Source organism: Linepithema humile, chromosome 2, assembly GCF_040581485.1.
Source record: "Linepithema humile isolate Giens D197 chromosome 2, Lhum_UNIL_v1.0, whole genome shotgun sequence".
NCBI lineage: Eukaryota > Metazoa > Arthropoda > Insecta > Hymenoptera > Formicidae > Linepithema > Linepithema humile.
This window is the reverse complement of record NC_090129.1, coordinates 26,837,991-26,865,514: the sequence shown is the minus strand read 5'-3', so window position 1 is coordinate 26,865,514 and position 27,524 is coordinate 26,837,991. Positions and strand designations below refer to the sequence as shown.

At 36.7% G+C, this 27,524-nt stretch overlaps 2 protein-coding genes and 1 long non-coding RNA gene across 4 annotated transcripts in view; 1 reads left to right on the top strand and 2 right to left on the bottom strand.

The window, feature by feature from the left end:
- Pi3K21B (phosphatidylinositol 3-kinase regulatory subunit alpha) overlaps positions 1–4,216 on the bottom strand; it is a 40,139-nt gene extending 35,923 nt beyond the window's left edge. For both annotated transcript variants that reach the window (XR_010888368.1, XM_012359782.2), the window contains exon 1: positions 1–4,216. Coding sequence is in view for 1 of the 2 variants with exons in the window: in XM_012359782.2 (XP_012215205.2) it covers positions 1–1,266 (1,266 nt within the window). In the remaining variant the exon portion in view is untranslated.
- On the bottom strand, positions 3,732–27,425 carry LOC136997746 (protein kinase C delta type-like). The gene is made up of 6 exons (XM_067348925.1): positions 27,006–27,425; positions 25,775–26,633; positions 24,985–25,098; positions 24,770–24,862; positions 24,426–24,473; positions 3,732–5,715 (listed from the first exon to the last, which is right to left on the bottom strand). The coding sequence occupies exons 3-6, from the start codon at positions 25,067–25,069 to the stop codon at positions 5,612–5,614; spliced, it is 330 nt and encodes a 109-aa protein (XP_067205026.1). The 5' UTR covers positions 25,070–25,098; positions 25,775–26,633; positions 27,006–27,425; the 3' UTR covers positions 3,732–5,611.
- LOC136997747 (uncharacterized) lies at positions 23,202–24,432 on the top strand. The gene is made up of 2 exons (XR_010888372.1): positions 23,202–24,073; positions 24,165–24,432. It is a non-coding gene; the product is annotated as an uncharacterized lncRNA (long non-coding RNA).
- Positions 27,426–27,524: the final 99 nt, after the last annotated feature.

Genomic DNA, 27,524 nt, shown 5'->3' with positions numbered 1-27,524 from the left:
CTTGTTCTTGTCGTGAACCTGGCCTGGTAACGCGTGACCCTTGGTAGTCCATTGGCACAGATGCTGGCCGCTGTAGTCCGAGCACACGATGTGGAAGCACGCGTGGCACTCTGCGGGACATAGAGAACCGCACATGCAGCAGCATAGACTACCACTATTACTACTATTACTATCATCGCGCATCGTTCGTCTCGCGGCTAACTCTCCCTCATGAGTAACTGCGCCCCTGCCACCCTTCGTGCGACCGCCACCGATCGAGTTCGCGTCGATGTCCTCCGCCACGGCGGACTGCTGCTGCACGCCGCACCAACACAAATACCGATGAAAAGACACCGGTCTCGCGCACACCAACTTCGCGAAACCGAGCTCGCTCTCGAAGCCGTCTACTGACGCTGCAAGCGTCGTCGTCGTCGTCGTTGTAGTCGCTGTACGCGATTGTAGCTGCGATTGCTGTAAGGACTGCTCCTCGAGTTGCGCTACCGTCACTGCCGCTCCTTCACAATGCTGCCTCGTCGCTTGGTTATTATTGCCGGCGGTATACCATCTGGACGATGCGTATGTCGCCGCTGATCTGGATGTCGCCCGCGCGACATCGTACAATTGACCGACGACATGGTCGCCGCCGTTGCTGTACGTCGCCAGGATCGGCGGGACATTGGTCGATCCAATAGCGAGGCTCTGTATCTGCCGTTGCATCTGCACGCTCGCGGAACCGTTCAACGTTGACGATGACGACGGGCACGAGGACGAGGAGGTAGCGGAAGGTGAAGCCGTGGCTCCAATAGTTGCCGTCGTCGTCATCGTCGCGGTGCCTTTGCGTAGCATGTAGTTGTCGGAATCGACGGCTAGTAGCCGCGACATCGCTGTGGACTTGACCTTGCCGTCGTCACCTGTTCCGGGACTGATTTTCGGCGAGCCTTTCGGCTCGTGCCAGGAGGATATTGTCGTGATTTGCTTATCTTGCTCATCAGAGCTGTGCATGCTTGTGCTCGTCGTCGTCGTCATCGTCGTCGTCGTCGTTGTCGTCGTCGTCATCGTCGTCGTCGTCGTCGTCATCGTTGTCGTCATCGTCGTCGTCGTCATCGTCATCGTCATCGTCGTCGTCGTCGTCATCATCATTATCGACGTCGTCGGCATTGTCATCGCCATCGACGCTGTCATTGACGTTGGTCCGGGAGCAAACAGCTCCTGGATCCTGGTCTGGTGATGCACCTGCGTCGCGGCGGCCGTGGCGGCCGCAACGGATGCGCTTGTCGCACGCTTCATCGCCGTCGCGGCCAATCATCAAGTAAATGACGAAACGGCTAGGTCTTTCTCGGCGATGTCGACGTTCTAGCGGCTGACGCGTTGCTATTCGACCCAGGCGACGAGTCTTGCTCTTCCCGCGGGCCACCCAGGTCCCCCGACATTCTTTCACGTCCTCAGGATGCTTCAATAATTACACGCTTGGTTTATCACAGCACTCAAATGTCGAAAATACTTGAATCTTCAAGGTTGCTAGCATGATTAGCGGTTCTATGTAACTTTCTGATGGTTAATTGGTCGATGAACGATTTCGCTGATCTTCAACACAGCGATTATAAATCTTGAGAGATACTTGTAGATTGCCACCAATATGACAAATTTATCTGTTTCATATTAGAATCGCTCTTTCACGATCGAAATTTTGATTCTTCAAGAATCTCAATGTGGCCCTGCGATTCTCACGATCGCACTGCTTTTGTCGTTATTATTAATAGAAGGAACGTGGATGTATAGACTGATAGATGAACAGAGGGAGAGAGAGAATATGTTATAAGGAGATGGACGCGCGCGTGTGTGTGGTTATTTGTATGTGTGTGTGTGCGTGTGTGCGTTTGCGTGTGTGTGTTTGTGTATGTGTGTGTATGCATGAGAGAGAGATACAGTAAAAGAGAGAAAGAGAGATAGACAGCCGCTCCCGTGGGTGTGACCTCGTGTAAATTCGTTTTCCATAAATCTCACTCCTACCACTCTCTCGCGGTCGCGCGCGCTGCGCGCTCTCACACACGACCTTTGTATAAACGCCGAGATTCGCCGAGCCGAACGAAACCGGTTTTGTCAAGCAACGACACCGAGCGATTTTCAAGCGTAGAGCTCCGCGCGAGCGCGCAAACGTATAGAAATCCTCGTGGCTTATCGAGCGTGATCGAGAGTAATCCTGAATTGAACTCCAAGAGACAGGCCGATCATCCGGAATTATTCAAAATCGTCCTGGACATATTACATCGAAACAACAGCTTCCGGCTTACACTCGGAGCAATTAATAATAGTAGATCATGCCGAGACTCCAGATGAATCTGTAACGCGTTCAATCATGCGAAAAAGATATTTTTCGACGCGTTCGATTGCCAATTTCCGATCAATTATCACCTCAACGTGGTTCATCACCGTCCACTCGTGAGAGAACAAATTCTTCGGGTGTTGTTGATGTGTTTTCATTGCCGTTGAATAAACTGGCACAACGTACCGGGTGGTATCGAGTCCAACCAGGCGATTGGTGGAGTCGTCGCGAACAATCGTCGCGCGAACGTGGAAGTCACTCGCGAATAATTGGAGTCATCGCGGGCGCTAATAAGCGTTGAAACAACCGGCTCCCGTGTCCGTCGAGTCAGCAGCTCGTCAACTCGAGATGGGGGCTCCGCTTATCGCCCGGGTTCGCGCTGATCAGCAAGTAGATCCTCTCCTCTGTCCTCCCGCCGCCCGCTGTCTCCTTTACTCGTCGTCGCTTCGTCGCGTTGATCGCCGAACGAAGCGAGTGAAACGTGGGTCGCCTCTAATCTCCCCCGATGTGACAGAGCCGAACCAATGTCGGTCGCGATGCAGCTTGATCACGTAGCGCCGGATAGCCGATCAAGGACACTCCGCTACTTCCTTTCTTCCTTTTGGCCTTCCTACTATCTTCTCCACACCGTCGATCGTGATTAAACCCACTCAAGTGCTGATCAAGGACTCAAGTGTCTCCCTCGCTACTGTGTTGCTTTCTTCTTTGTGAGTTACCTTTTCCTCGTTCCTTGCTTCGTATCTCTTGAATTTCTTTCAGTCTTCTAAGTAAGCTACCAGTACGATTAAAAGCACCATAGCACCAGACATAATATCAAACTTTTGATCGAGGAACTGTAATGTCTTGTCGCTGGTTTTTGGTCTAATCAATTGTTCGCTTCCTTCCTTCTTTCTTTTCTTTTTTTCTTTCGCAGATCCTTTTAGCGCTTTGCACACGGTCCAACCACTTTGCTTGCCGAAACAGATCGCACCATTCGCGTCCTTATCACGTCCACCAGAAGGCCGCGACTGCCACAGCTGCAGCTGCGCTCATTCGCGAACACCCGTGTCTCGCCGGATCACCGCTGCCGTCGTCCCAACATTTTACCGACTGCGAGTCAATGGTAGTAGCAGCGGCGGCGGCGAAGTCGGAATCCATGTATATAGCGAGCCATACCTTACTCGTTCTATCTTCTTCTCTCTTTCGCTTCCTTTCTTTCTCAGCCGGCAAGGTAGACTTCGGTGGCAGACAATCTTGCTGCCTCCTCTTCACAATGCCGACAAGCCAGCTTCCACCCGGTAAAGCCGTCCACGTAGGTGTTTTCTTGTCGGTGCCGCGATGTTCGCCTCCTGATCTTTCCTTTTCACAGTATCCTCTTTTCTCTTTTCCCTCTTCCCCTCTCTTTTTCACTCATTCTCCCTCTCTCTCTCTTTCTTTCTTTCTTTCTTTCTCTCTCTCTCTCTCTCTCTCTCTCTCTTTCTGCACCTGACGCGCGCACTCTACGAAACCGAGTTAACTATCCACCGGAATACTCTGCCTGTTTTTGTCCGTTTCTTTCCTCATAGCAAAATTATCATATAGATCGTGAGAAAAGAAAAGTCAATCAGTCGATCAGTCGGTCTCTGTCCGTCCTCGTTCCTCGTTCGCTGATACTCGATCGAAAATTCGCCGGCGTATCAGTCCGCGATCGCAAAAGCAGCGCACGCACTCTCACACATACAACATATATACATGCATGCACACACCAAGGACGGACGGACGGACGGACGGACGAACGGACGGATGGATGGACAGACGCACGCACCGCGATTCTCCTTCGGTATGGAAAAGTCCACTGCACTTTTTGCACACCGCCGGCACCACGCGCACACACCTGCACACGTCACTCGCTGCACGTACAATACGACACCTATCCCTCCCCCCCCCCTCTCTCTCTCTCTCTCTCTCTCTCTCTCTCTCTCTCTCTCTCTCTCTCTCTCTCTCTCTCTCTCTCTCTCTCTCTCTCTCTCTCTCTCTCTCTCCCTCTCCCTCTCTCTCTCCCTCCCCCCTCCCTCCTTTTCTCTCTTTCTCTCCCGTCTCCTTCCACCAATTTGTTCGCCGTCTCTCTTCAAATCAGTCCTTCTCTTATTCTCTTTCGAATTCTCTCTCGCGCGATCGTCTCCATGTACAGCCGGTTGGGCTCTATATGTCGAATGATGCTCGTAAGCCAAGTCCCTCCCTCTCTCTGTCTATCTTTCTCTCTCTCTCCCTCTCTCTCTCTCTTTCTCTCTCTCTAGCCCTCTTTAACTCCCGCTCCGTCTGGCTTACTCTCCTACTCCCGACCACTCTTTATCTTCCGCGGCGCGTATTGCGACCGAATCGCACGTTTTGAGCTTTCACTCGAATCACTGATTTACCGACGATAATGACGGGACTAAACAGTTTTTTCTCAATCTCCACTCGCGACTCTCCGTTGTCGATACATTTGTTTCACTCAAAGTGACCGATCTTCAAGCATCACCGTCACCGAAATAGACGCCAAAATCTTCTCCTGGAAAAGTGTCCCTTGATTCACTTTCGATCCGTCTGAACGATTCGTTTGTTCCGATTCCTCGCCGCTGATTCGCGTCGATCCAATGACACCGCCTCGTCTACGTGGACGACTTCTTCCTAACCGTGGAGGTGAATACCACACCGGCGACGAGGCGCACAGCTGACCGGCCGGTCCGCCAAGCTCGGTCAATAGCCATAGCCAGCCGCGAGCTGCTGCCGAGGGTAGCTCGTGGCACGGCGCACGGCACCTCGGCCATCTTCGATACTCGTCGGCTCTTCCCGTGGCCTTTAACGCCGGACAGACTCGTGTCGGGACGATGTCGGGGCCCCGACCATTTCATTCCGACCCGATCGAACCGCCGGAATGGAAATTTCCTGCCAAACATTCCTAGACAACGAACGGATCGACCGCATGGACGTTGCGAGAATACTCCTTGAGAATCATCTTGAGAACCATAATCATTTCTACACAAGTTCTAAAATCACGTCCTTCGTTATATGGCTTTGTTACTGTGACTTTTTAAATAATTCCGGTTTTGAGAAATGGATGACACGGATGAAAGAAACTCACTTGATTCAGCTCTTGGTTTATCAGGAGTGCCTTATTGTTCGGATAAATCAGATAAAAAATCAATAGATTGATTCTTGGGATAGTGAAAATATGAATGAAAATGGTATCCTTAATAAAACTTCCGTGACTTGGTTAGAGTAACAAGTCAGAATCGATTCTTGTATATTGAAAATAACACACATAACCATACGAGCACATATTGTCCAAGATGTATGCACGGTCGTGCTTTAAACGGAACTCCGCTGCGTATTTGTTGCCATGCCTCGAAGGTCTTTGTCCTTACGGTCAGTTCCTCGAGGAGAATCAAAGCTGAGGATACCGCCTTGGAAAACTGGAACAGTTTCGTGATCGAATTCGTCTTGTCGCATAGATTCAGCCGGAATCTCATAATCAGTGAAGAGAATGAGCTGACATTCTTCTAGAAGAAACTATTCCTACTTTCTTCGGAGATGAAAACTGAATTTTTAAGACAAGATTCTTATAAAAGGAAAAAAGTAGCGCTGCTTCGAAATTCTTCGAACGTTGTAAAATTTTATATTGTTAGTTGAACAACATACTTGGAAAATTTTCACTTTCAGATTTTCGAAGACAATCGGAAACAGTTTAGAAACTGTCATTGTTCTTGGTATTTTCTTATATATTTTTCAACAAAGCTTTCAGGTACTCATTTTCCATTAATTAATTTCTTTGGCTTCTTACAATCATGATGAGATTAATCGCTTCTTCCTGATTTTATCCATGCCTGATATTCTCATACGTGATAACTTGAACGACGACTCTCTTATCGCTCTTCATCGTTCAACGTTTTCTATGCAAGTTTTGTCTCGCAGTTTAATTTTTTCACGAATTATTTGTTTAACGAAACAGCGGCAGGCGCACACGAGAAAACCGCTTCGCAACGGATATTGATCGGGCAACGAGAGCGAGCGTTGACATGAATTTTATAGTTAACGTGGCATGCATGACTGGCGGAGGTTGATAATGTTCAATCAAACCCACGCGTCATTAAACAAATAAGTCCTAGAAACAAAGGCGGACAATATCTGCTCTCCAAAAGTCAAAAACCGAGATATATTGCTATCGCGTAGAAAAATCTCTATCAAGCTGAAATGTAATTTCGATATTGCAAAAAAAATAATATATAAATTTCAATATTGCAAAAAAAAAATTAAAACCTTATCGCTATCATTTACAAACAGAACATACACCCTGTATTTTCTTCGCAACGTCTATAATATCTCTTACTACAGACGTTGCAACGTTTATAATAATTAATTTATAATATCAATATAATTTATAGCGACACTGTTATCAAGACATAACTAATACAAACATGAACATTGTAACTTTTAAGAAAACTACAAAAGTGTCTTCAGGAAAAACACTTGCTGTCCGCCTTTATCTGGCACGAGCATCGATATTTCTTCGATCGATCGTCTAATGTATATTATGAGTCGAGTGCTTAATAAGGGATTATCATCAAATCGCAATCTGTCAACTGAGGCTTTCTTTTATCTATGGTCAGCTACGACAAAGGACCAAACACACTCGTTGAGAGCATCTACCGCGTGTCTGTACTCGCTTGTGTATAAAGATCGTTATTAAATAGACAACGCGATGATCGCATAATATATATTGTTACGTGCGTCAATATAATGCTCTCCGTTTAAAGTGCTTGATCCTTTTTGTGAAAATCATTCGTGTCAGACAAAATTTCATGATCGTTGGAAAAAAGACAAATATGAATCTTTATAATACTTGTTAAAAATGTACTTTACAGTATATTCTCAACAAAAATCAAGAAAAATCCATTCAAAAGCTAATTGACTTAAGATCGAAATTATCCAAGATTTTCGACAGCTTATAAAAAATCGTGCTTTAATTGTATTTAAGACAAACGTTTTTGACGGTTTGCTTTTTTTCTAAAAAATCACATCGCATATTTTTTTAAATATCGCATTATCTTTTAATCTCTTCGTTGCATAAAGAATCAGTTTCATGGACGAGTTAATTGATTTTATTTGCAAATTCTCTGCCTCTCTTTAAAATATAATCTTTGTTGGTTCCTTCCGTATAAAAAAAAACTTGTTTATAGCTAAAGTATAATAAATGCATAGTTATATAATGCATGCATAAAATGCATAGTTATACAAGATATGAACCTTATATCTTTGATATATGTATATAAAAGAAATAACTCTTTGCTTAATACACCAGATTTTACCGAGACATATATCATTATGTTATTACGAAACAAGAAATATAATATAATATTATAAAAATAATATAATATAAAATATTGTATTTGAAAAATATAAAAATAAGTAACAAGTTAACTCGTGTTGGTATTTGTAAATATTGTTAAACAGATACTCAATAAACATTTTCGAATCATCCAAAAGCTTTAATTTTCCGGTCAGCTGAGCGGAAGAAGGCGAAGACCGGCTAACGAGCCAATTTAAGCCCAAATTTCGAGGATGCCCTCAAAAGAAGCGAAACACGGGGAAGCTCTTTGATCAAGCCTGCATACTCGATCGAGTGTTAACATCCGATACCTTTCGTCTCCGCGAGGCGCATGCATTCTCTTTTTTTTTCTTTTTTTTTCTAACTGAAAATCTCAATTGCGCCCCTCGATCTGGTCCCTCTACAGCGGGCCTTACTCTCGCTCTTATCGCAAAAGCGCACAGCGTGGGACGGTACAAACGAGCAGATGAAGGGACGAGAAAAGGGACGCGAAAGTGAAAAGCGACTTTCCGTGCCAAGCGGTGTGGCGAGAAGGGTCCCCGGTAACGAAGGATGATCGAACCCTGCGGGCGAGAGCGCGTGCGTACTGCGACAGGCACGTCCTGTTCAAGGTCACAGGGCCGCCCACGCCGCACAATCGTCCCTTCACACAGCAAGGAGCGAAGACCTGGTGCCCTTTATTGAAATTCGGCGGATCGATTGTCGTGATTGTGCGGGAAAGCTTTCGACAACGCGCCCTCTCGACGGTCACAGACACACGTTTAAGAGGGATTGCTTCGCATTACTCGAGTCTATTTCTATTTCTTTATTTAGAAATTATTTAAATCTCTATGATAAAAATTATATTTTTTCCGAAAAATTGTTATAACAAATATTGCTAAGCAATGATTGTGAAAAGGTCTTTTATATATATATATATATATATATTTTTTTTTTCCAGACCCCTTGATTAAAATCAAATACATATCCTGGAATTTTAAAAGATACCATCCTGATTAGACGTGTATTTGAAAATGATTTTTCATGTGCGTTTAACATGTTTAACTTAATTATTCGAGAATTATTTCGATAATAGATTGAGATTTTTTCTCCCCTTGTCGTTATACCCGCCATACCGCTTCGCAAAAAAATAGAGCACAATTATATTGTTTCTTCTTGCAGTGTATACATTCATGTTGCATTTAATTCTCATTGGTTACGGATCGCAAGACGCACCGTGAAATGCTAAATATCTATAAGAGATGCACGAATCCGCACTCGATAATATCCTCCAACTATATATACAGTGCAAACCGGCAGCTGAAATAACACGCGACAAAAACTGGAGATCTCGGATGCTTGCGGTGGGTGTTTATCCACGAATTTAAACGCGAAATTTAAACGGAGCAAAAACACGATACCGATTCACAAGCGATCGCAGAATCCTGTGATCGTGATGCGAATTCCTGCAGCGCGACACGTGAATTATCGATCGTGTTTTCATATAACCCAGAATCGTTCGATCGACCCGCTGAGTACCACATTGCATTTATTAAATTTTAACTCGATGGAAAAAAAATGTATCGTCAATTTAGAAACAGTTAAAGAGTCGAAAGGGAGTTAATGAATAAGTACTTTTGTATTTTTATCATTAAAAACAACAAAATTTGCTTTTTTAAAAGTTTATATGGCAAATTAACAATAAATGTAAAAAATAATTATTACACTTTCACGATAGATAGTTATTTTATATCTGTAATTCGAAATTTAAATCAAAAAGCTCAATCGACTATACTCATCGTCTGCTATCAAGAGAGAAAACGAAGAAAGTATTGTTTCCCTTTTACTTTCACGTACTTGTTCATCGAAAAGTTAAAAATACCCAAAGGTCCCAAAGGGTTAGATACTTCCGTGTCCTAGCCGAGATAAACAAGGGAGAACGCTTGTTTTTACATCGCAACAGCGTGCAGGTTGCACGTGTATGTGATGCGTGTGGTATGAAAGTATGGTGCGAACAAAATGGAGCAAAAACGAATTATTAGCTCCATATTATACGAGCGTATCAGTACCATGTTGTCGCATTTAAAAATGAAATCGACGGAAGCTGCAGAGGTCCGTATGCGAAAACACCCGCTACACGCTAATCAAAAGCGTGTGTGCGTGCACATTTTACGTGTCGCGTAGTCTCTCAGATTCTTCATACTTTTTATTTACAAATTTTTCAGCAAAACAAAGATAGAAATTTCTCAGTTTTTAGCACTTATAAGCACTTGTTTCGTTGACAAAAAAGTGCAAAATAAAATTTCTGTTAAAATAAAATGATTTTATCATATGTAATACATGTAGATCTTTTTTTGAATTATTACACAATGGTAACATCCTATCTTGTTAATTAGTTTCTGTTTTACGAAATTTGCAATAACAATGCACCAGCCAAGTGCAGTTTATTATGTGTGCAATAAAGATATGACAATCCAATTCGTATTCTAATTCCTTCTGTCCGCAATAGCCAATTCAGTCGAGTTTTCACTCTATTCTATGCGTTACACTATTTACCGATCAATCACAAATCACGTTTGCGATTTTGCGATTATCTTTCACCAAAACGTTGACTCGCAGCGGCGACCATCTTTGATCGGCGTTATCGACACATGCCGCAGGTGTAAAGATGACACGGAACAATAGACCCGATGGATCAAACTGACGGTGCGAGAAGACAACGTGACAAACGATGATTTTTCAAAGAGCTAACGCAAGTTAATTTTTTAAATTTATTATTTATTTTTGCATTAAAGTTTACGGAATGTATGCATTAATGCATAGTATTTTATTTAAACATTGCTCTTGAAATCTATGATTGGCTTTTGAAAAAAACTGGACGATAAATGCGAATGCTACTCCGCAGTTTTGCTTTGCGAGCGAAACTCAATCCTGCATATTCGCTCATGCTGGCTTAGCATTAATTTATCCATACCAAGAAATATGTATCATTACATTACAAAAATCATACCCAGCTACACCTATGTATAATAATCTAACTTTCTATATTTTTATTAATCGCCGCAGCGCTAAGCCAAGTAGATAGCTAATGCGAAAAAATATATCGCCATGCACAAGTGTTACGAAAAATTCAGTTGTTGCCTTATTATACATATAATTTGTTTGGAATGCACTGTTGGTAAAGTATTAAATATGACATTAATTATGACATAATAAGTCATAAAAGTCATAAAAATATAATTTATTTCATTGTGTTAAATTGAGAAAATAATGAGACTAGAATAATAGAGCAATTGTATATACAAGAAAAGCTTTTTGTGCAACAATTCATGCCGTTATTGCGTCCGGCCATTGAACAAACTGGAGATGCTTAAAGTCTTAAAAATATCCTTCGTAGTGTAAGAATTATTTCGTTTAGTCGTGGAAGAGCTTGTAACGATGATATAATCCGAAAAGTTACTTTTTCATTTAGTTGCGATCGCGAATTTAATTGCATCGCTTGCATATCTTTCACGAATCAACCGCCAGGCCCTTTAACAAGGCAGGAAGATTGTGCACCCGCGTTGAATTGTCATGTCGCAATTTGCAAAATCACACACAAGACAAACCGAGCATTAGAATGGCAGGACGTTACGTAACCGTCGTCGTACCGCAGATACTTTGGGTATTGATAATTAGGCATGCAACTGCCGTTAATAATAAGTCTTTTGGTTCATCACCGCAATTTTCTAGCTGGTGTTTGTAACATATTCAAAATTTTGCCATGCGATAATCTACTCTCTTGTGTGTTGACTCAATTATTTAATTAATTGTTGAACAAAATAAAGAAGGAAATAATTGAAGTAAGTAGATTGACATGACCAATAAAGTAGACTAAAACTTTGCCGCTCGTAATATATAGAAATCATTGAAAAATCAAATATCAAATTACCACACATACTTAAAATTTATTTAAGCAATAAACTAGATATTGAAGATTAATCGGCCATTACTTAATTAAAGAAGTAAATTAAATAGATTGCGATGCTTTTTGCCGATATTAAGTTGCCGTGTATATTTATTTCGATTTTATTTATTTATGTAGCGTAAGTATAAAGTGTAGTTTAACTGAATTTATTTATTTGTATTCACAAGTACGTCGATATAATGCGTAATGTGTCATAATCATCGGATGATGAAATGAAACAATGGAGCATAAAGCTATAAATAGCGATCATGCGAGGAAGCCTTTCGATCGCAGCCAGCTATCCTCTCGCTGCCTCGACCCTTACCCGGGGAATCCCGAATTTCCCATAGCAACGTGACGGTGCACTCCATTACCCATGACCTCCGCGCCCCGAGCGCGCGCCTACGCTACGCTGCCTCTACGAATCTGCGAATCAATGCAGCTAACTCCGTCGCATGCATCCCGGCATTCCCCGAAATGCGGCCGTAGGCTAATTGCGATGGAAATTACGTCGGAGAAAATCGTGCGCGCGTCCACGCACGTCTCATACAGATCAAGTCGACAGTTCGCGCGTCGATATTTGCGTCGCGATATAACAACAATTTTCGAAACATATATGTATTTAACGCTGAAATGAAATTTGCACATTTAGCTACAAATAAAGAAGACAGTTTAGCAAACAGACTAGCCGTTTGATCGTCACAATAGAATTGCAAGCTACTTTCTTATTAAATATATTAAGCTTGCAATCAGATAAAGAAGTCTAACGTCAAATGCGGGAAGGTGGTAGGAAGGAGCGAACGTCGTTTTATACTTTCAGCGCATCTTTTAAGCGTTCCTGATATTCCTGATATTCTAATCCCTATCCGATTCGAGCAGTTGTCGATAAACAGTACTGGTGATATAACATTTTCAATTAATGGCAAATCACAAGGTGCCGCGACGGCTTAAATACATGCATAGTATGCTATTGTATAGAATGTTTAATGCATTGGCGGATCACATCACGGACCGAGCGGGATTTATCAATTTCTTCATGGTGTGAGATACGCAAAGTTACATCATGTGATGTAGATAATCAATGAACCTAAAGAATTCAGTGAGAAGATCTTATTCATAAAATTCGATTGTTGTAATTGTTTTTACGAGTTTCAAAATTAATATTTTTATCACATACGTTTTATTGTACAATATAACAGTATCGTTAAAATCTGTAAAATTAGCAACACGAAACGCTTAATGCGAGTTGATCGATACGTCGACATTAAGATTCCAGTGCCTTCTGTGCAAAGATAGTCTGTGTATGTACCTCATTCGACAAATTTGTGTCTACATCAACCTGACATATTCAGAATTTCTATACGTCTGTGTTGAGCTTTCTCGTATATAACTACTGCAGTATCTATGAAATATTAAAAGCGATCGGATGAAATAACACGCTTCTTTTTCGCGGACACGACGATTCAAGTTCACTCACTTTCTCACGCGTCGTGCATGGTGCGAATAATGAGAAGCATAAAGCTGATACGCGCCGGATCACCGGGTTAATGAGTTATGGTATGGCTTCCTAAACGATAGATCAAAAATTCGAAATTCTAAAAAACTGCAGAAACATGCAGAGCCTCGTTTGGAAAATATAAAACATAGTATTTGATAAAAATTTTTACTCTCTGTTTTAGACGTGCCTGTTATAAAAATCATCTTATAATGAGAATTTCAGGGATTTAATTTAGATGCGGAAAGAACTATTTTTTTTGTACAATACAACATACAATGCTGTTCTAAATTATATATTTATATTTTAATACCGCGTATTTGTTCAAATATCTTTGCTTACTTTTATGCAACGTGCATGACAATATTGTTACATGTGCCTTGACACGCAATGACAGGAACATTATCCAGTTCATGTTCACTTTCGTATTATAGAACAAGGAATTGTATAAGGAAATAAAGAAAAAATAATCCTTCACTTGTATTTCACAAAAAAAAAAAAAAAAAGAAAAAAAAAGAAAAGGAAAAAACGGAGAAAACAATCGTTAACATAGGTGATAAAAATAAAACCTAAAGTAGTGTGTTGTTCTAATACACTGCGCACTCATAAGCAACGTATTAAAAAAGCAAGAAAAGAAAAAAATAAAATTGAGATTAGTTATTAATCTTGTTCGAAGAGCAAGAGTGAATTTTTAAATAGATACGAGAGTAAAATATAGATTCGCAAAGAATCTCGAGGAAGCTGCAAAGATACGTACTTATCGATAGGTATCGAAGACGAAAATAAAGTCCAGACTGATCGCTAATCACAATCTACACAATCTACAGTTTTATTCCGATAAAGATGCATTCTCGAATAAATGCTTGAATGCGAGTCACCTTGAATTGATAAAATTATACATTTATATGAACAGAAAGATACTAATTGTAAGTAATAATAAATTTGCGATTAATAATCAGTATGGATAAAAAATTTCTGCTGAGTCAAGTAAATCATAATCACATGAATCAAAAACAAAATATAATTTCGAAAGAAACGTCTCAAAGAAATGCTCCTTAATTCATGATAAATAATTATTGTTATTAATTTTTGCGACTATTTTTTCCATTTTGCTAAATAAAGAAAATATATTGGATGAGTACAAAAGTTTTAATGGATTTTCCGTTTGTTCTTTCATAGTAAAACCCATCAAAATTGTGCTAATAATATTCACAAAAAAAGCATAATAGAATTTATTAACGTAACGTAAATTCTTTTAAATTGACAAAAAGTTCAAACTAAATTGTAAATTTGTTGTTATTTCCTCGAGATTCTTTGCGAATCTATATTTTACTCTTATCTATTTACTCGTATCTATTTAAAAATTCACTCTTGCTCTTCGAACGAGATTAATAACCAAAAATTTAAGATAAAGATAGTAAACAATGTAATAGATCTTTTTAAAATTAGTTAAACTTACCTTTTTAAGGTAAGTGAAAATTTTAATTAACCTATACACAATGTTCTTAATACAATTAATAAAAGATTAAATAACTTATCGATGCATTTCCGAAAAGGCGCAATAGACAGATAGTAGACAATCGGGAGGGAGCACATGAGTTACATGAAATGGCTAAAGGACAAATCGGCATGAACGGCAACGCTTGAACATGTCGCTCCGAAAGAGGGAACTTGCTCGCGTGAACTGGACAAGTTAATTTTAGTTTAATCGACCGACCTGATACGGAGAGTCCGCGTACGAGCGGTGATGCACGTACGAGCATGCACGAGTTATGCAAAGTGTCACCGAACGAACGCGTCTCGAGGACAAAAGAACGCTTTCGACGACGAATAACGCATGAATGAGCAGTCGACAGAACATCGTCGAAAAAAAATGTCAATTGGTGAAAAAGAGAAAAATGTTACAATATAACAAATTATATTTTAAAGAAGGTGCGTGTGTCAATAGACACCTACAATACGACAATTGGCACCGCGTCAAATTTTCAAGTATCATTTATGCTAAATTAAAAATAATTGATTACGCCAACCAATAAAGCATCTCAATAGAGCGCAGTCTGTTACATCAATTATCGTATCGTAAAATGATACGCAAGTACCTTAAAAAAATATCAAAGAAAGAAATCTCGTTGTGTGATCGATATGTTGGAATTACGCTAGATTCACAGAATTGTTCGAATTGCATAAAGCGACTATAGAGACGTTGGCGTGTTACGTGCACATCGACACGAATCTCGTTTACCCCCACTATGAAAAACTCATTTCCGAGTTTTCCGACTCTTGGACAACGAGCAGCGACGTCATCAATGCTCAAGACGCGAAATCCTTGACGAGCGTAGCCGGCTAAGGCTGAGATTTCAATATATTGAGGCAGTATGCAGTGTGGAAAAATTGAACAATTGGTTTTTTCCAATATTGATTAGAGAAACTAGAAGTAAATAAGGATATGTTGAAAATTTCATGTAGACAGGTTTTAACTTCATGTCGTACGTGTGATGGCTTTGTCACAGTTTCGAGCTTAATAATCGATCAAATTTTTATAAATAATAAACTAGTTTAAAAAGAAAAGCTTTCGGAAAAACTTTTAATAACAAATTTGAAAAATATAAAGCTTCAATTTCATGTACAATTAGCTATAAATTAGCTATACATTTAAATTGTTTTAATTTAATTAAATTTTTATCTCTTTTTTGAATATCTTTTCATAACACAAACGGAAAATAATAATTTCTTTTGCTATATCTTAACACTATTTGAAAAACTATTGCAACTGTTACATATAATTAGAGATTTCTTAATTCCTTTTTATCGAATTATCAGTATTTTATGTCATTCGTAATTCCATAAAACAAAATAAAATCTTTTTCCGAAATATTTGTCTAATATCTTCTAATTTTTCCAACAATTGGAAAATATCCCTTTCAATTAAAGAATCTTCCATATTTCTCGAAACCGGGCAGAAATTGATTCAAGTCATTGAACAAAATAACACCATTTCCGTACTGTTTTAAACTTAATACTGTTTTAAATATAGCTCTTTTCCACACGTATTTTCCACACGTATTTATACACAGGATCGAATTGTTTTTTCAGACGCGATTAACGCCAACTGCGGATCTAGATCGCTCGATTTCGATCCGCGCGATTTTTTGCTCTCTGCCCCACTCTCTCCAGCGAGTGAACCATATGCACATCAGCCTCCGATGGGACGAGATAGTCGGAGTTATGGCGTATAGATCATCACACTGGGATCAAATAAATGGGCGATACCGACTAAGCTCCAAAAAAGAGTAGACGAGTTAGTGTCGCAATACAGACATCTCTTCTTGTCGCGATCATTTTTTCGGTGCATAAATGCCGGTATTGTTATTATTAAGACCTAAGGCGGATAAGAGATTGAAAGAGATACTTTATCTATGTACATATGCGAATATAAGATTAAGAAATGAGAATAAAAGATGAGTACTGCGATGTACCTATACAAATATAGATCATTTAATTATTATCGTAAAGGAAAGAAAGATAAAAAATGATGAAAATCTTGGGATTCACATTGCGATATTTATCGCTTGGATGAATAGAAATTCGTAAAAGCGTCTACATATTTCAGGACATATTGCAATATTATTCAAATAAAGATACGCGAGTTGATGACAAGTAATGCGTCTGAAAAGACAAACGCATAATTTGTTTTAATTTATGAAATTAAAAATTCTATATTGCGATTTGAGATTGCAAGAATTCTTATGTTCTTAAACATCTGGACATCTTGAGTTTTTTTAGATATTTGGACAGTTAAAAATCTTTTTGCTCTAAGATATTTGAAAAGTTTTCGCCTGTGAATATTTTTTTTCTGTATTCTTTGTTAGCAAAGTGTATCAACTTTATTGTTCAAATTTTAACATTTTCGAATTCTCAGAGTTGAAGTTCTGTTCATCATTAATGAGACTCGAGAAAGAAGCAATTTCGAGATCATGCTACATCTGCACTGTGATTTGCACTGATGTTGGCTAAAATGCAACACCTGTGTTAGTTATACAAATGCAATCGAAGAGAGAAGAAAGAGAGAAGGAAGAGACGTTTTGTGAGATTGGCCATTCGGAATTACTCAATTAAGGCCACAGACTCGTCGTTATCAAAAGACTATCACATGAGATACACGAGATACACGAGATACACGAGGCACACAAGGTACAAAAGATATATAAGATATACGCAGTGAAATATGCAGTGATACATTGGCACTTCCAATGTATCCGCCGAAAATCGGAAATAAGAAGTTTGAATTGTCGACGAACTTTTGCCGAGTTCGCAAAAAGTTTGTGTCGTGGAATATTTTTATTCGTTTTTAAGAGACTGACATTTTTTAACTTACTTGTACAAGTTTAAAAAATATGACAACTTGTATGAGAGACAAGTACGAAATACGGTTACGAAATAAAGAAGAATTATCGTAAAAAAATATGTAAAGATTGATGATTTAAAATTTATCCCCCTCGCCTTCCCAAAAATGTATCGTATCAAGTATATAACTAGATCAATTAGCGCCATAACTTGTAGGAAATGTCAGACTGCTATCAAAAGCTATCGAGCGAGTAAACTAAAGTTGAAACGATGCAATATTAGAATCCGAACGAAACGTAGAATAAAGTAAAACCATTTTTGAGTAATTGGAACGTTGTTTCACCTGTAAGTAACACTATAACATCGTACTATTATTACTTCATTGTAAAATTAAGTAAAAATGACATTAGAGCAAGCTCGATACTTTTTCTCTATAAAAATAATCATTTTCTTTAAACATTTTGAGAAAATCGTGCAATACTTTACTGCTTTATTTCTTTATTTACAATTATATCGGATTTCTATTTACAAGCATTGGAATTTTAGTGTTAAAAATGATACAATATTGTCAATTAAGGAAGAAGGTTATACGTATAAAGAAGGAATACGTATAAAATAATATAATAATAATACAAAAACAGAGGCTTTCGTGCCTAATGCTAGTTGTTAATTGCTTACGTTACAATCTTCTTATTAAATATAATACATGTGTTAACAATCTTCATATTGATTAACTTTATTAAACGTTTCGATCAATATTTGATTATCCTCAGTAATTAAAATATAGTTGTAGAATATAATTTCTGTTTGAGGTCATGCTATAAAATATGGAAACAATCAAGTGAACCAAACGATATAAAAATTATAAATTAAACAGAAAGGAATCGAGAAACAAACCTTTGAGACCGTTATTAAGATATATAAAAATAATCACATTTTAGTGTAAACCGTGTTAACAATGCCAACAACAACAGACGACTGTAATGAGAACTATAGTAACCGAAAGGAAAATAAAAGAGAAGAAAGAAAGAGAGGGAGCACAGAAATATAGAAAGGAATGATTATAATGGGGATAAGAGATTGAGAATTGATGTACAGGAATCTAAGAGTAGATCAGTGTCACTCTGTTTATTTAAACCTTTTATAATAAGAGCGTTGATTATAAAAGGTTAACATCGGATATGGTCTCTACATAAAAAGACAGAGCAATGGTTTTAATAAACAGAGTGACACTGATCTACACTCAAATGTGATTATGTTTCTCGATTCCTTTCTGTTTAATTTATAATTTTTATGTTGCTTTGGCTCACTACATTATTTCGATATTTTATAGCATGACCTCAAACAGAAATTATATTTTACAACTATATTTTAATTACTGAGGATGATCAAATATATTGATCAAAACGTTTAATTAAGTTAATCAATATAAAGATTGTTTACATGTAGATATACATATGTATTTAATAAAAAGAAGATTGTAATATAAGCAATTAACAACTAGCGTTAGGCACGAAATCCCCCGTTTTTGTATTATTATTATTATAAAATATTGTATTCAATATAAAACAATATAATGTACAAAAAAATATTAAAAAATTAAAGAAAAAGTATTATCTTTTTATTTAAATTTGGATTTAATGCACGTTTTTGCATAAATTTCAAAATAATTTGCATAATTTTAATTTAATTAAGCAAATAACAAAACAAAAAACAAATAACATATTTTTAGTTTTCGCGACTGCAAATTTGTCGAGAAATGGTGTTTTTAACGATTATGTCGCTTTTGCGTATATGAGCACGCACGTAGTGTGTGTGTGAAAAGACGAAATGATTTTCAGGGAGGATTGACGATAATTGCGCGGTTGGCGATAATTCCAAAGCGCAACAATAAATCGTGCAAATTGTGCAGAAGAGAAAGGTTTTGTCGTTGAAAATCGGTCGATTAAGGCCATAGACTACAGCCGTTGCTAATCAGCTATCAAAAGTCTATCGAGCGTGTGAAATGAAGTGCGGTGATGCACCATGGATGTGACAAACCGATGCGGAAATTATTACGGAGGATAAAATTGATAATGTCTAATATTATTATAAATTTCTTTTAACAATCAAATATCATTATTGCACGATTAAAAGTATGTCTAACGATAACATCAATAAACAATATACATGTACAACGCGATATAAAATTTCAAATAAAGAGAGAAGAGACCATAAAAATAATTATTAAAATCTAAACTATATAATAATAAAAATTTCTTTTATAACACACACATAAACATGTGTTTATAGTGATAATATAAATTATTCTTTTTATTATCAACAAGAGAAAAAAATTTTTAAAAAGCAAGAAAATTCCAAATCAAATAAAAAAATTGCACAAAACAATTTCAATTGTGTGCGTGTGTGCGCGCGCGCACACACAAGAGATGTCCCAGATATAAAATATCTGACAAATATATAGTTCATGTATAATAATGTAAACTCTAATACACATTGTGGTGCATTGTGTGCACTTTTGTGCACATATCCGTAATTTTTACTCTTTCAAACTCGTCCTATGTCTTAATGCACTTATGGGATTTATCCGAGGATATACATAATAAGTTCTTCTTTTCTATTCTCCTTGCTTCGTGTTTATTCCACGGAAGTATTCCGTTGACAAAAGTTAAAGATTTATGCCGAAGCAGCTGATCGCAATTTGGCAAGAAGCGTGCTTCACGAGTGCAATCCGCGCGCGCTCATAACAAAGCACCGAGAAAATTTACCGGAATGCGCGCACGAAGACGAACACTACCAATTAAATCCTCTTGAACGTTACGCCAACTCAGAACGCTGTGCTATGCAACGCTCGCATTTAATTACTCAATCAATTAATATTTCATCTCGTATGAATTCCATGCGAGCAATTGAAAAGTAAATGTATTATCAGATATAGTTAAAAAGAATGTGTTATGTATATATCTTGTCAAAATAGAAAAAAAAGATAAAAAATATGATTGCTTCTAAATGTTCATCTTTTACTATAATCACCTCTTACACTTGCATCATAAATGGTATAAACATTTTCAAAATTTTAACAATAATGCAAAAATACTTTGTATGCACACACATAAAGCACACATTGCAAATGTACATATTATTACCAATTGAACTTAATTATAACAGTTATCATCTGACGTATTGACTAAAGACGTTTGCAGACAAAAAGAAGAAATATACTTTTCATGAAGCTAAAAAGATAAATTATGTTAATAAAATTTTTAAAAACTCTTCAGAATTTTTTTTCAAACTATCTTCAAAAATTTACAAAGAATTAAAAAACACATAAATTAACCATTCTTTATCATTTTATGATAAAGAAAGAATGGTAATAAAAATAAGAATAGCAAACAAGTATGATTTTATGCTCTCTCTTTTGCTTTCATGTTACTGTTAACAACACATTTTTGCCATTATTATCGTGTATATCACGTGAAACTGTTGATATCCCTAACTGTGTGTTAAATAAAAACTTCAAAAACTACTAAAAATAGAAAACAGAAATAGATTTACGCGTATTGCATTTTAAAATCAATACCTTAATATATAATTATGTGGAAAAAAACTAAAAAAACCGATAACAATTATTTTCATCGCAAATTCTCTTTGTAAAATTTGTACAAAGATTTATGGCACATCACGTGCTATTTTCATTTATGTCTGACGCTTTTTGATTAAATAAAACTAAATTGTATGATTTATACAAAGTATAAATTTTCACAAATTCCAAAACCTCCAACTTTAATGATTGGTTCTGCAGTCAATGCAATGTCAAGTTTCTTGTAATTAACAATCAGATGTCACACACAATTGATATACTTGAGACAAAAAAATGTGCTTAATGCATGTCAAGAATAAATATTTTTAGAGAGATTGACTAATAAAGAAATAGAAATAACCAATTTATTTTAAAAACAATCCCCGATATTAAAATATTTCGTACAAATATTACGTTGGTGTAAAAATAATTGCGGTTTTTGTTATGAGTTGATGGTTAAAAACCGCAATTATTTTTGCACCAACTTAATATAAAAATGGGACGCGTAATAAGGATTTTCCTAACGATATTCAATAAGTCCAATTCTTACCAAATATATCAAATTCAGGTCAAATTTACTGTCTATAACTATTGCTCTGAGAAAATTGAATTTGGCAGTATTCGGCAAACAGTTTGGCAACTTGTCATTTGATGCAAATGCAGCATCGCGTAGGCGTTTAAATGCATCTCGTTCGCTCGCTCGTTTGTTCACTCACACGCCCGTTCGCGACTTCATAATTGAACGCACTGATTTTCAAGGATTACCACGTGCCAGTCGCTATTCCTTTGCGAGCAAAACGACTATACTCACGCGTCACTATTCCCAGGGAGTGTGAAACACCTCGATTATTATGCAAACTCTGCATTTAGGAATTAATTTGTCATTTATTATTTATTATTAAAGTATATTTCCTTCAGTTTCTTATTTCGAATAAAATATAAGAGATAATTGCAAAGTTTATATCAATGTGATCTTTTTAAAGTCTTGGTTTAAAAATCGACTTTATTCGGACTTTAGTTGTAATCTTAGTTTTGCGCGCGCGCGTGTGTGTATGTGTAATGTTGAAAAGTGAAGAACAATCCCTCGATATTTTTTCTAAATTCAACTCCATATAATGATCATAGAACCCATCATTATAATTTCATACGTGATAGAAACGGGAAATACGAAATTATTATTCCATAGCAACGATCAATTAGATCCAAATTAAACACACAGTTACTATTACTAGCGACGATAACGGATAGTACAATATGATACTCAGTCACGAGTAATCGATAGTCGGCATGGAGCGTGTTCACGAGACGAATTGGACTTGTTACTTGCTCTAATTACAGCGCGAGTTTACTTACACGTGGAAGACGGCATGTCGAATGTGACTGTCGCGTAAAAATGACAACAAGAAAATAATGCCAATAAGAGAGAGAAACGAATGTTCGTAACCAAAATAACAGCAAATGTATTTGTTTAAATACTGAAGCATTAACCAAATGTAAATCTCCATGTATGCATACTGTTCGACATTTTATCGCAAAGTACTTGCTTCGTATTTTGTAGTGTATACTTGCAAATGACTTTTATCATCGCTGAGAGGTATCGATAATCTAGCCATACGTTAGATTTATGATATATATAATACACAATGTGTAACTTTCTGTGGTATATGTAATAATATGAATAAAATTTAAATACCATTATAGTCGAAATATGTTACGAAATGTAAACAAAAGACATTAATATAACTCATTATTTTATCTTTATCAAGACATTTGCTTTAACAAGTAGCAAGTTTTTTTTTCGCTCATGTTTTTCATATTTTCTATAATATTTCTTTCTTATAAAAATAAATATTTTAACTTTCAGTAAACACGCATTCCAATATCCCTAATTTTCTCTTTGTATAATTAAGTTCTCCTAACTTTTGTTTGTGTATCATGCTATACGACAAACTCACTTTAAGTCCACTTTTAAGACCATCTCTAATTCGCGACAGAATTCAAGATAAAATTCTATTTATAATTTGACGCATTATGTAATGCAGAAAACATTTGGAAAATCGGAATACACACATACATACAAAATATATATCACAGTTCTTATGTTTCAATCCTGATTATTCAAATATTTTCTATTGCATAAAGTTATCATTAAATTTCCATTTTGAAGTTTGTTAGAAATTGTAGATTTAGATCTAAGGCGGACTTTGGTTATAACTATTGTTTTATCTTTAATAAATCATACAATTATTTATATATCTCAATCTAGCGAACGATAACCTAACCTAACATTGGACAACATGGGCAGAGAAAATTGTACGAGACAGAGAGAGAGAGAGAGAGAGAGAGAGAGAGAGAGAGAGAGTGTGTGTGTGTGTGTGTGTGTGTGTGTGTGTGTGTGTGTGTGTGAGTGCGCGCGCGCGCGCGCGCGCGCGCGCGAAAGGGGGAAAAGGGGATAGACATCGAATGTTGAATTAAAAGATAAAATCATACTTGTAATCGAAAACTTGCATCCTGATTTGATTTCGTCCTAATTCATACGATGTCGGAGGAACCATAAAGAAGGCTGGAGAGACCTGGAGAAGGCTGGAGAAATCCGCGGAGTTTTAGAAAAGAAATGCAGCAGCAAAGAAGATGAAGGGGAATACGATAGTACATCGTTGAAATCGGCGCGAATCTTCGATGTGTTACTATGCTACAGTGTCGCCCTCGATGGTGATCAAAGCGAGATCGATAATCCATATGCAGATTTTTTTTCTTGTATAAAATGTAAATATAAAGGGCCGTTAGGAGCTATGCCTATTTTGGCCGATTCTTATTCGAATCTAATTCACAATTTTTTTAATCACTGTGTATATGTGTAAATGTGAGTTTAAGTGTATGTATAACCGCAGTGTGTGAGCTCAGGTACATGAATTTGCTAAGCCCAAATGACTGTGTAGTTCAGTCATCTTTGTGATACACATACATGTGGATTGCATGAAAGAGATACTGCTGCGATCTAATGGGTGTTCCGAATAATTATAATGACCGCCTAACCCACCGAAAGCACCGCGACATCACGCGCTAAGGATACTTTATTGTTGATGACGAGTGTGTTATTGGTATGTGATTTATATCGTGATAATGTATTCAATATTCGTATAAAATAATAACAAAGATATTCATAAAAAATATTTATGTACTGTATTTTAGCACATATACTTTATGATATTCTCTGAAGACTATTTTCGATTGGGAAAATCGAATTTTAGAGCTTATTATATAAATACAGATAGAACGGATTATAGATACACTCAGCGTTATATATACACAATTTGTTCATATTCAAGACCAAGAATTGTCGTGAAAGAATAAGGGAATATATAAAGTTACATACAAATATGTCTGACACGAATGAAAAATGTGAAACTTCAATATTATATTTAATTATACGATTGTAATGAAATGTCTTACCTTTGCATTTGACTCCCACTTTTCCAGTACCCCAGATATAATCTTCACCTGTGACAAAAATGTTAATATCTCAGTACATTTATATCAAAATGACATTTTTTCTTTAAATCATAACAAATTATACAATATAAAGTTAAATAATTTGATCGCATTTGTCATAGCAATCAAATAAAAATTAACACACGAACAACAGAAAATATGATACACAAAGATACACAAAAATTATTATTTTAATTTAATATTAAAAATATACTACTTTTTAATATTAAATTTATAATTCATGTAAGGAATCACGTAATCTTATGTTTTTTTAATTAATGTGATTGAATTAGCTATATACTCACAGTGCTTGCAGAGAACAGGCGTTACAAAGTACACATCTAGAAAGACGTGATTGTAAGAATTATGTTCTGTACTCGTCGAATCGGCTACATATCCTGTAACGAGAAAATGAAAAGTTAATAAACAAATTAATACATTACCAATGCCAAGATAGAAAAATAGTGCTTGTTGCAGTTATTGTAGTACAGCAATGCTGTACAACAATGTTGATATTTACCATATGGCCCATTGCTGAGCGTTACATAAGACGACTCTTCTTCATTGTGAGTGTCAAGGTAGGGCGACAAGCTTCCTTTCAGCATTAGGACTTCGTCAATTGTACCCTTAGTGTCTAAACACAAAATCAGGCAAATATATAAATTACACGAATTATAAAAATAAAAAAGCATTTGGAATAAAATCATTATACATAATACTTCAAAATCGAAGTAAGATACAATACTTAACAAAAAAACCAGACAAGTAAAAAAAATTAAATTTTGTATTGAAAATGCAATAAATTTGCTAACATTAATTTACTTTGAATATTAGAGTATTTATAAGAAATTTTAAATTTTCTAATAACAATAATAATATGTATAAGTGTGTGATAAGATTAACCTTTCCGTCATAAGAAACCACTATAGTCCATACAAAATTTTTATTTATATTTATACAGAAACTCACATTTGGTTTGCAGTGTCTCAATGTCAAATTACTATAAAGACAACTTTAGTAATTTCTTAACTGGCAATTTATACCGATATATATTAACTTAAGTGACGCGACAAAGTTATACATCTCAAATTTACACAAGTTTTGAAAAAGAATGATATTCTTGGAATAAATCCACATTTTGCTGTTAACACTTATTTGTTTCTACTGTCATAAAAAGATTGATACACAGATGTCTTTAAGTATATTTAAGTCACTTAAATTACTATAAAAAAAGTTTACTTTTAACAAAACATAACTTATTTGGTTTTTTCACTTTCTGATAAATTAATTAATATTATGAATTTCCATACCAGGCACAAAGTCTTCCGCTTGGTTCTTGAGCTGCACAAGAGGACACCAGTGCGTTATCTTCTTGAAAATAATACCAGGAAGGAAACAATCACATCAGTAAATTATCGGCTCTATAGAAAAGCATAGGCAAATCTACTTGGTTGTCGGTCGTACATGGCACGTAGCAAACATGAACACTGTCGTGCGACACAACAATAACGGAACATAATCTTCTTTGGCCCTTATGCATTTCTCTTTAGGAACACAAAGTATTCCTTTTATTGCTTCACAAATATTCCAATCATATTAAAAGACACCCTTATTTAATGTACAATCCCAGATTACATGCTTGAGCATTATTTAAAGAAGTCAATCTTTGCGTAATTAATGATGTAGCTGTTCCAAATCTTCTTGTTATGTTGGACATGTACGATTTGATCTTCCCACATTAATTTACAATTATTAAAAATAATCCTTTTCACTCTGCATTAAAAAACTGTGTTTTTATATATATATATATATATATATATATATATATATATATTTATTTATATATATATATATCTTTATACCATGGAATTGTGCGTTATATAAAAATTATCTCTGTCACTCTGTGTGTACATAAAATATGTAAGATGTAATGCGATGATATTGCCCTGAAGACGTCGATTGTTGAATACCTGAACTCTTCAATATCAATATGATATGAACGCTATGATAATTATGTTATGCATGAGGGCACAATACATCATGACTGCATTATCATTCTCCCTTGCATTTCTTTCGCAAATATCTACTCTTGGAGTATATCTCTTGCTTATTTTCACTATTTTCACCTTTCATATCCAAAATATCATGTAGAACTTATGATTATGGTCTCTGGAACATAAAAAATTATAACATTATATATTTTTTAAACTGGTTTTTTTGTACTATAATTAATAACAATTTAATCCAATTTGTGTTTTAAATTTGACACTGCAGTTACATATCTTGAACTCAGACATGAATGTGAAAAATTTCACATTCATGTTGAAAATTTCTCGAAATACTCTGCAAAACGCTGTCGGCATCTTTTCTTAGTCTAAACAAGTATTATTATCAATTATCATAAATATTCTCCAAACAGCCGTTGACTCGGGAAATATGTATGATATACACGCATAAAATCGCGCGCCTCGAAGAAGACATGAAGGAAAGTTTACATGTCGAGTATGCAGATGAGAAAGATTGTAGTTTGCGAATGCTTACCTAGTTGATGTTGCTCGTCGGAAGGCGTTAATAGAGTCGAAGATAGCTGCGAAAAATTCGCAACATGAACACTCTAACGCGAGAACGACAACCAACGATGATGCTGTCGATACTTGGTGACAAGAAATTGCTATACTTTTCTCTCTTTATGGACAACTCCGTCGTCGTGCTCGCATCGGCTACATACGCCGAAAACCAGCGGACAAATTGCGTTAGATAACAACGATGGGGGAAAATCGAATAATAATATCGTCGACCGTGTCTTGACACAAACGAACACGGTTAGGCCAGCCTGGATAGCTGAGGTCGCCACACTCGAGTAAAAATCGATTACGCGATCGAAAGTGAGTATCGATAAATCGCACACGTCGCAATTTAGGATATATCCATACAAACTTGCATATACTTACGCTTATGCGTGAAATTTGGATATACCCATCATTTCAAATGTATCTTTTTGATTGCAAAAATAGTCTTGAGTCTTATTAAACAATAAAGAAGAGAGATGCAATCTTTTTA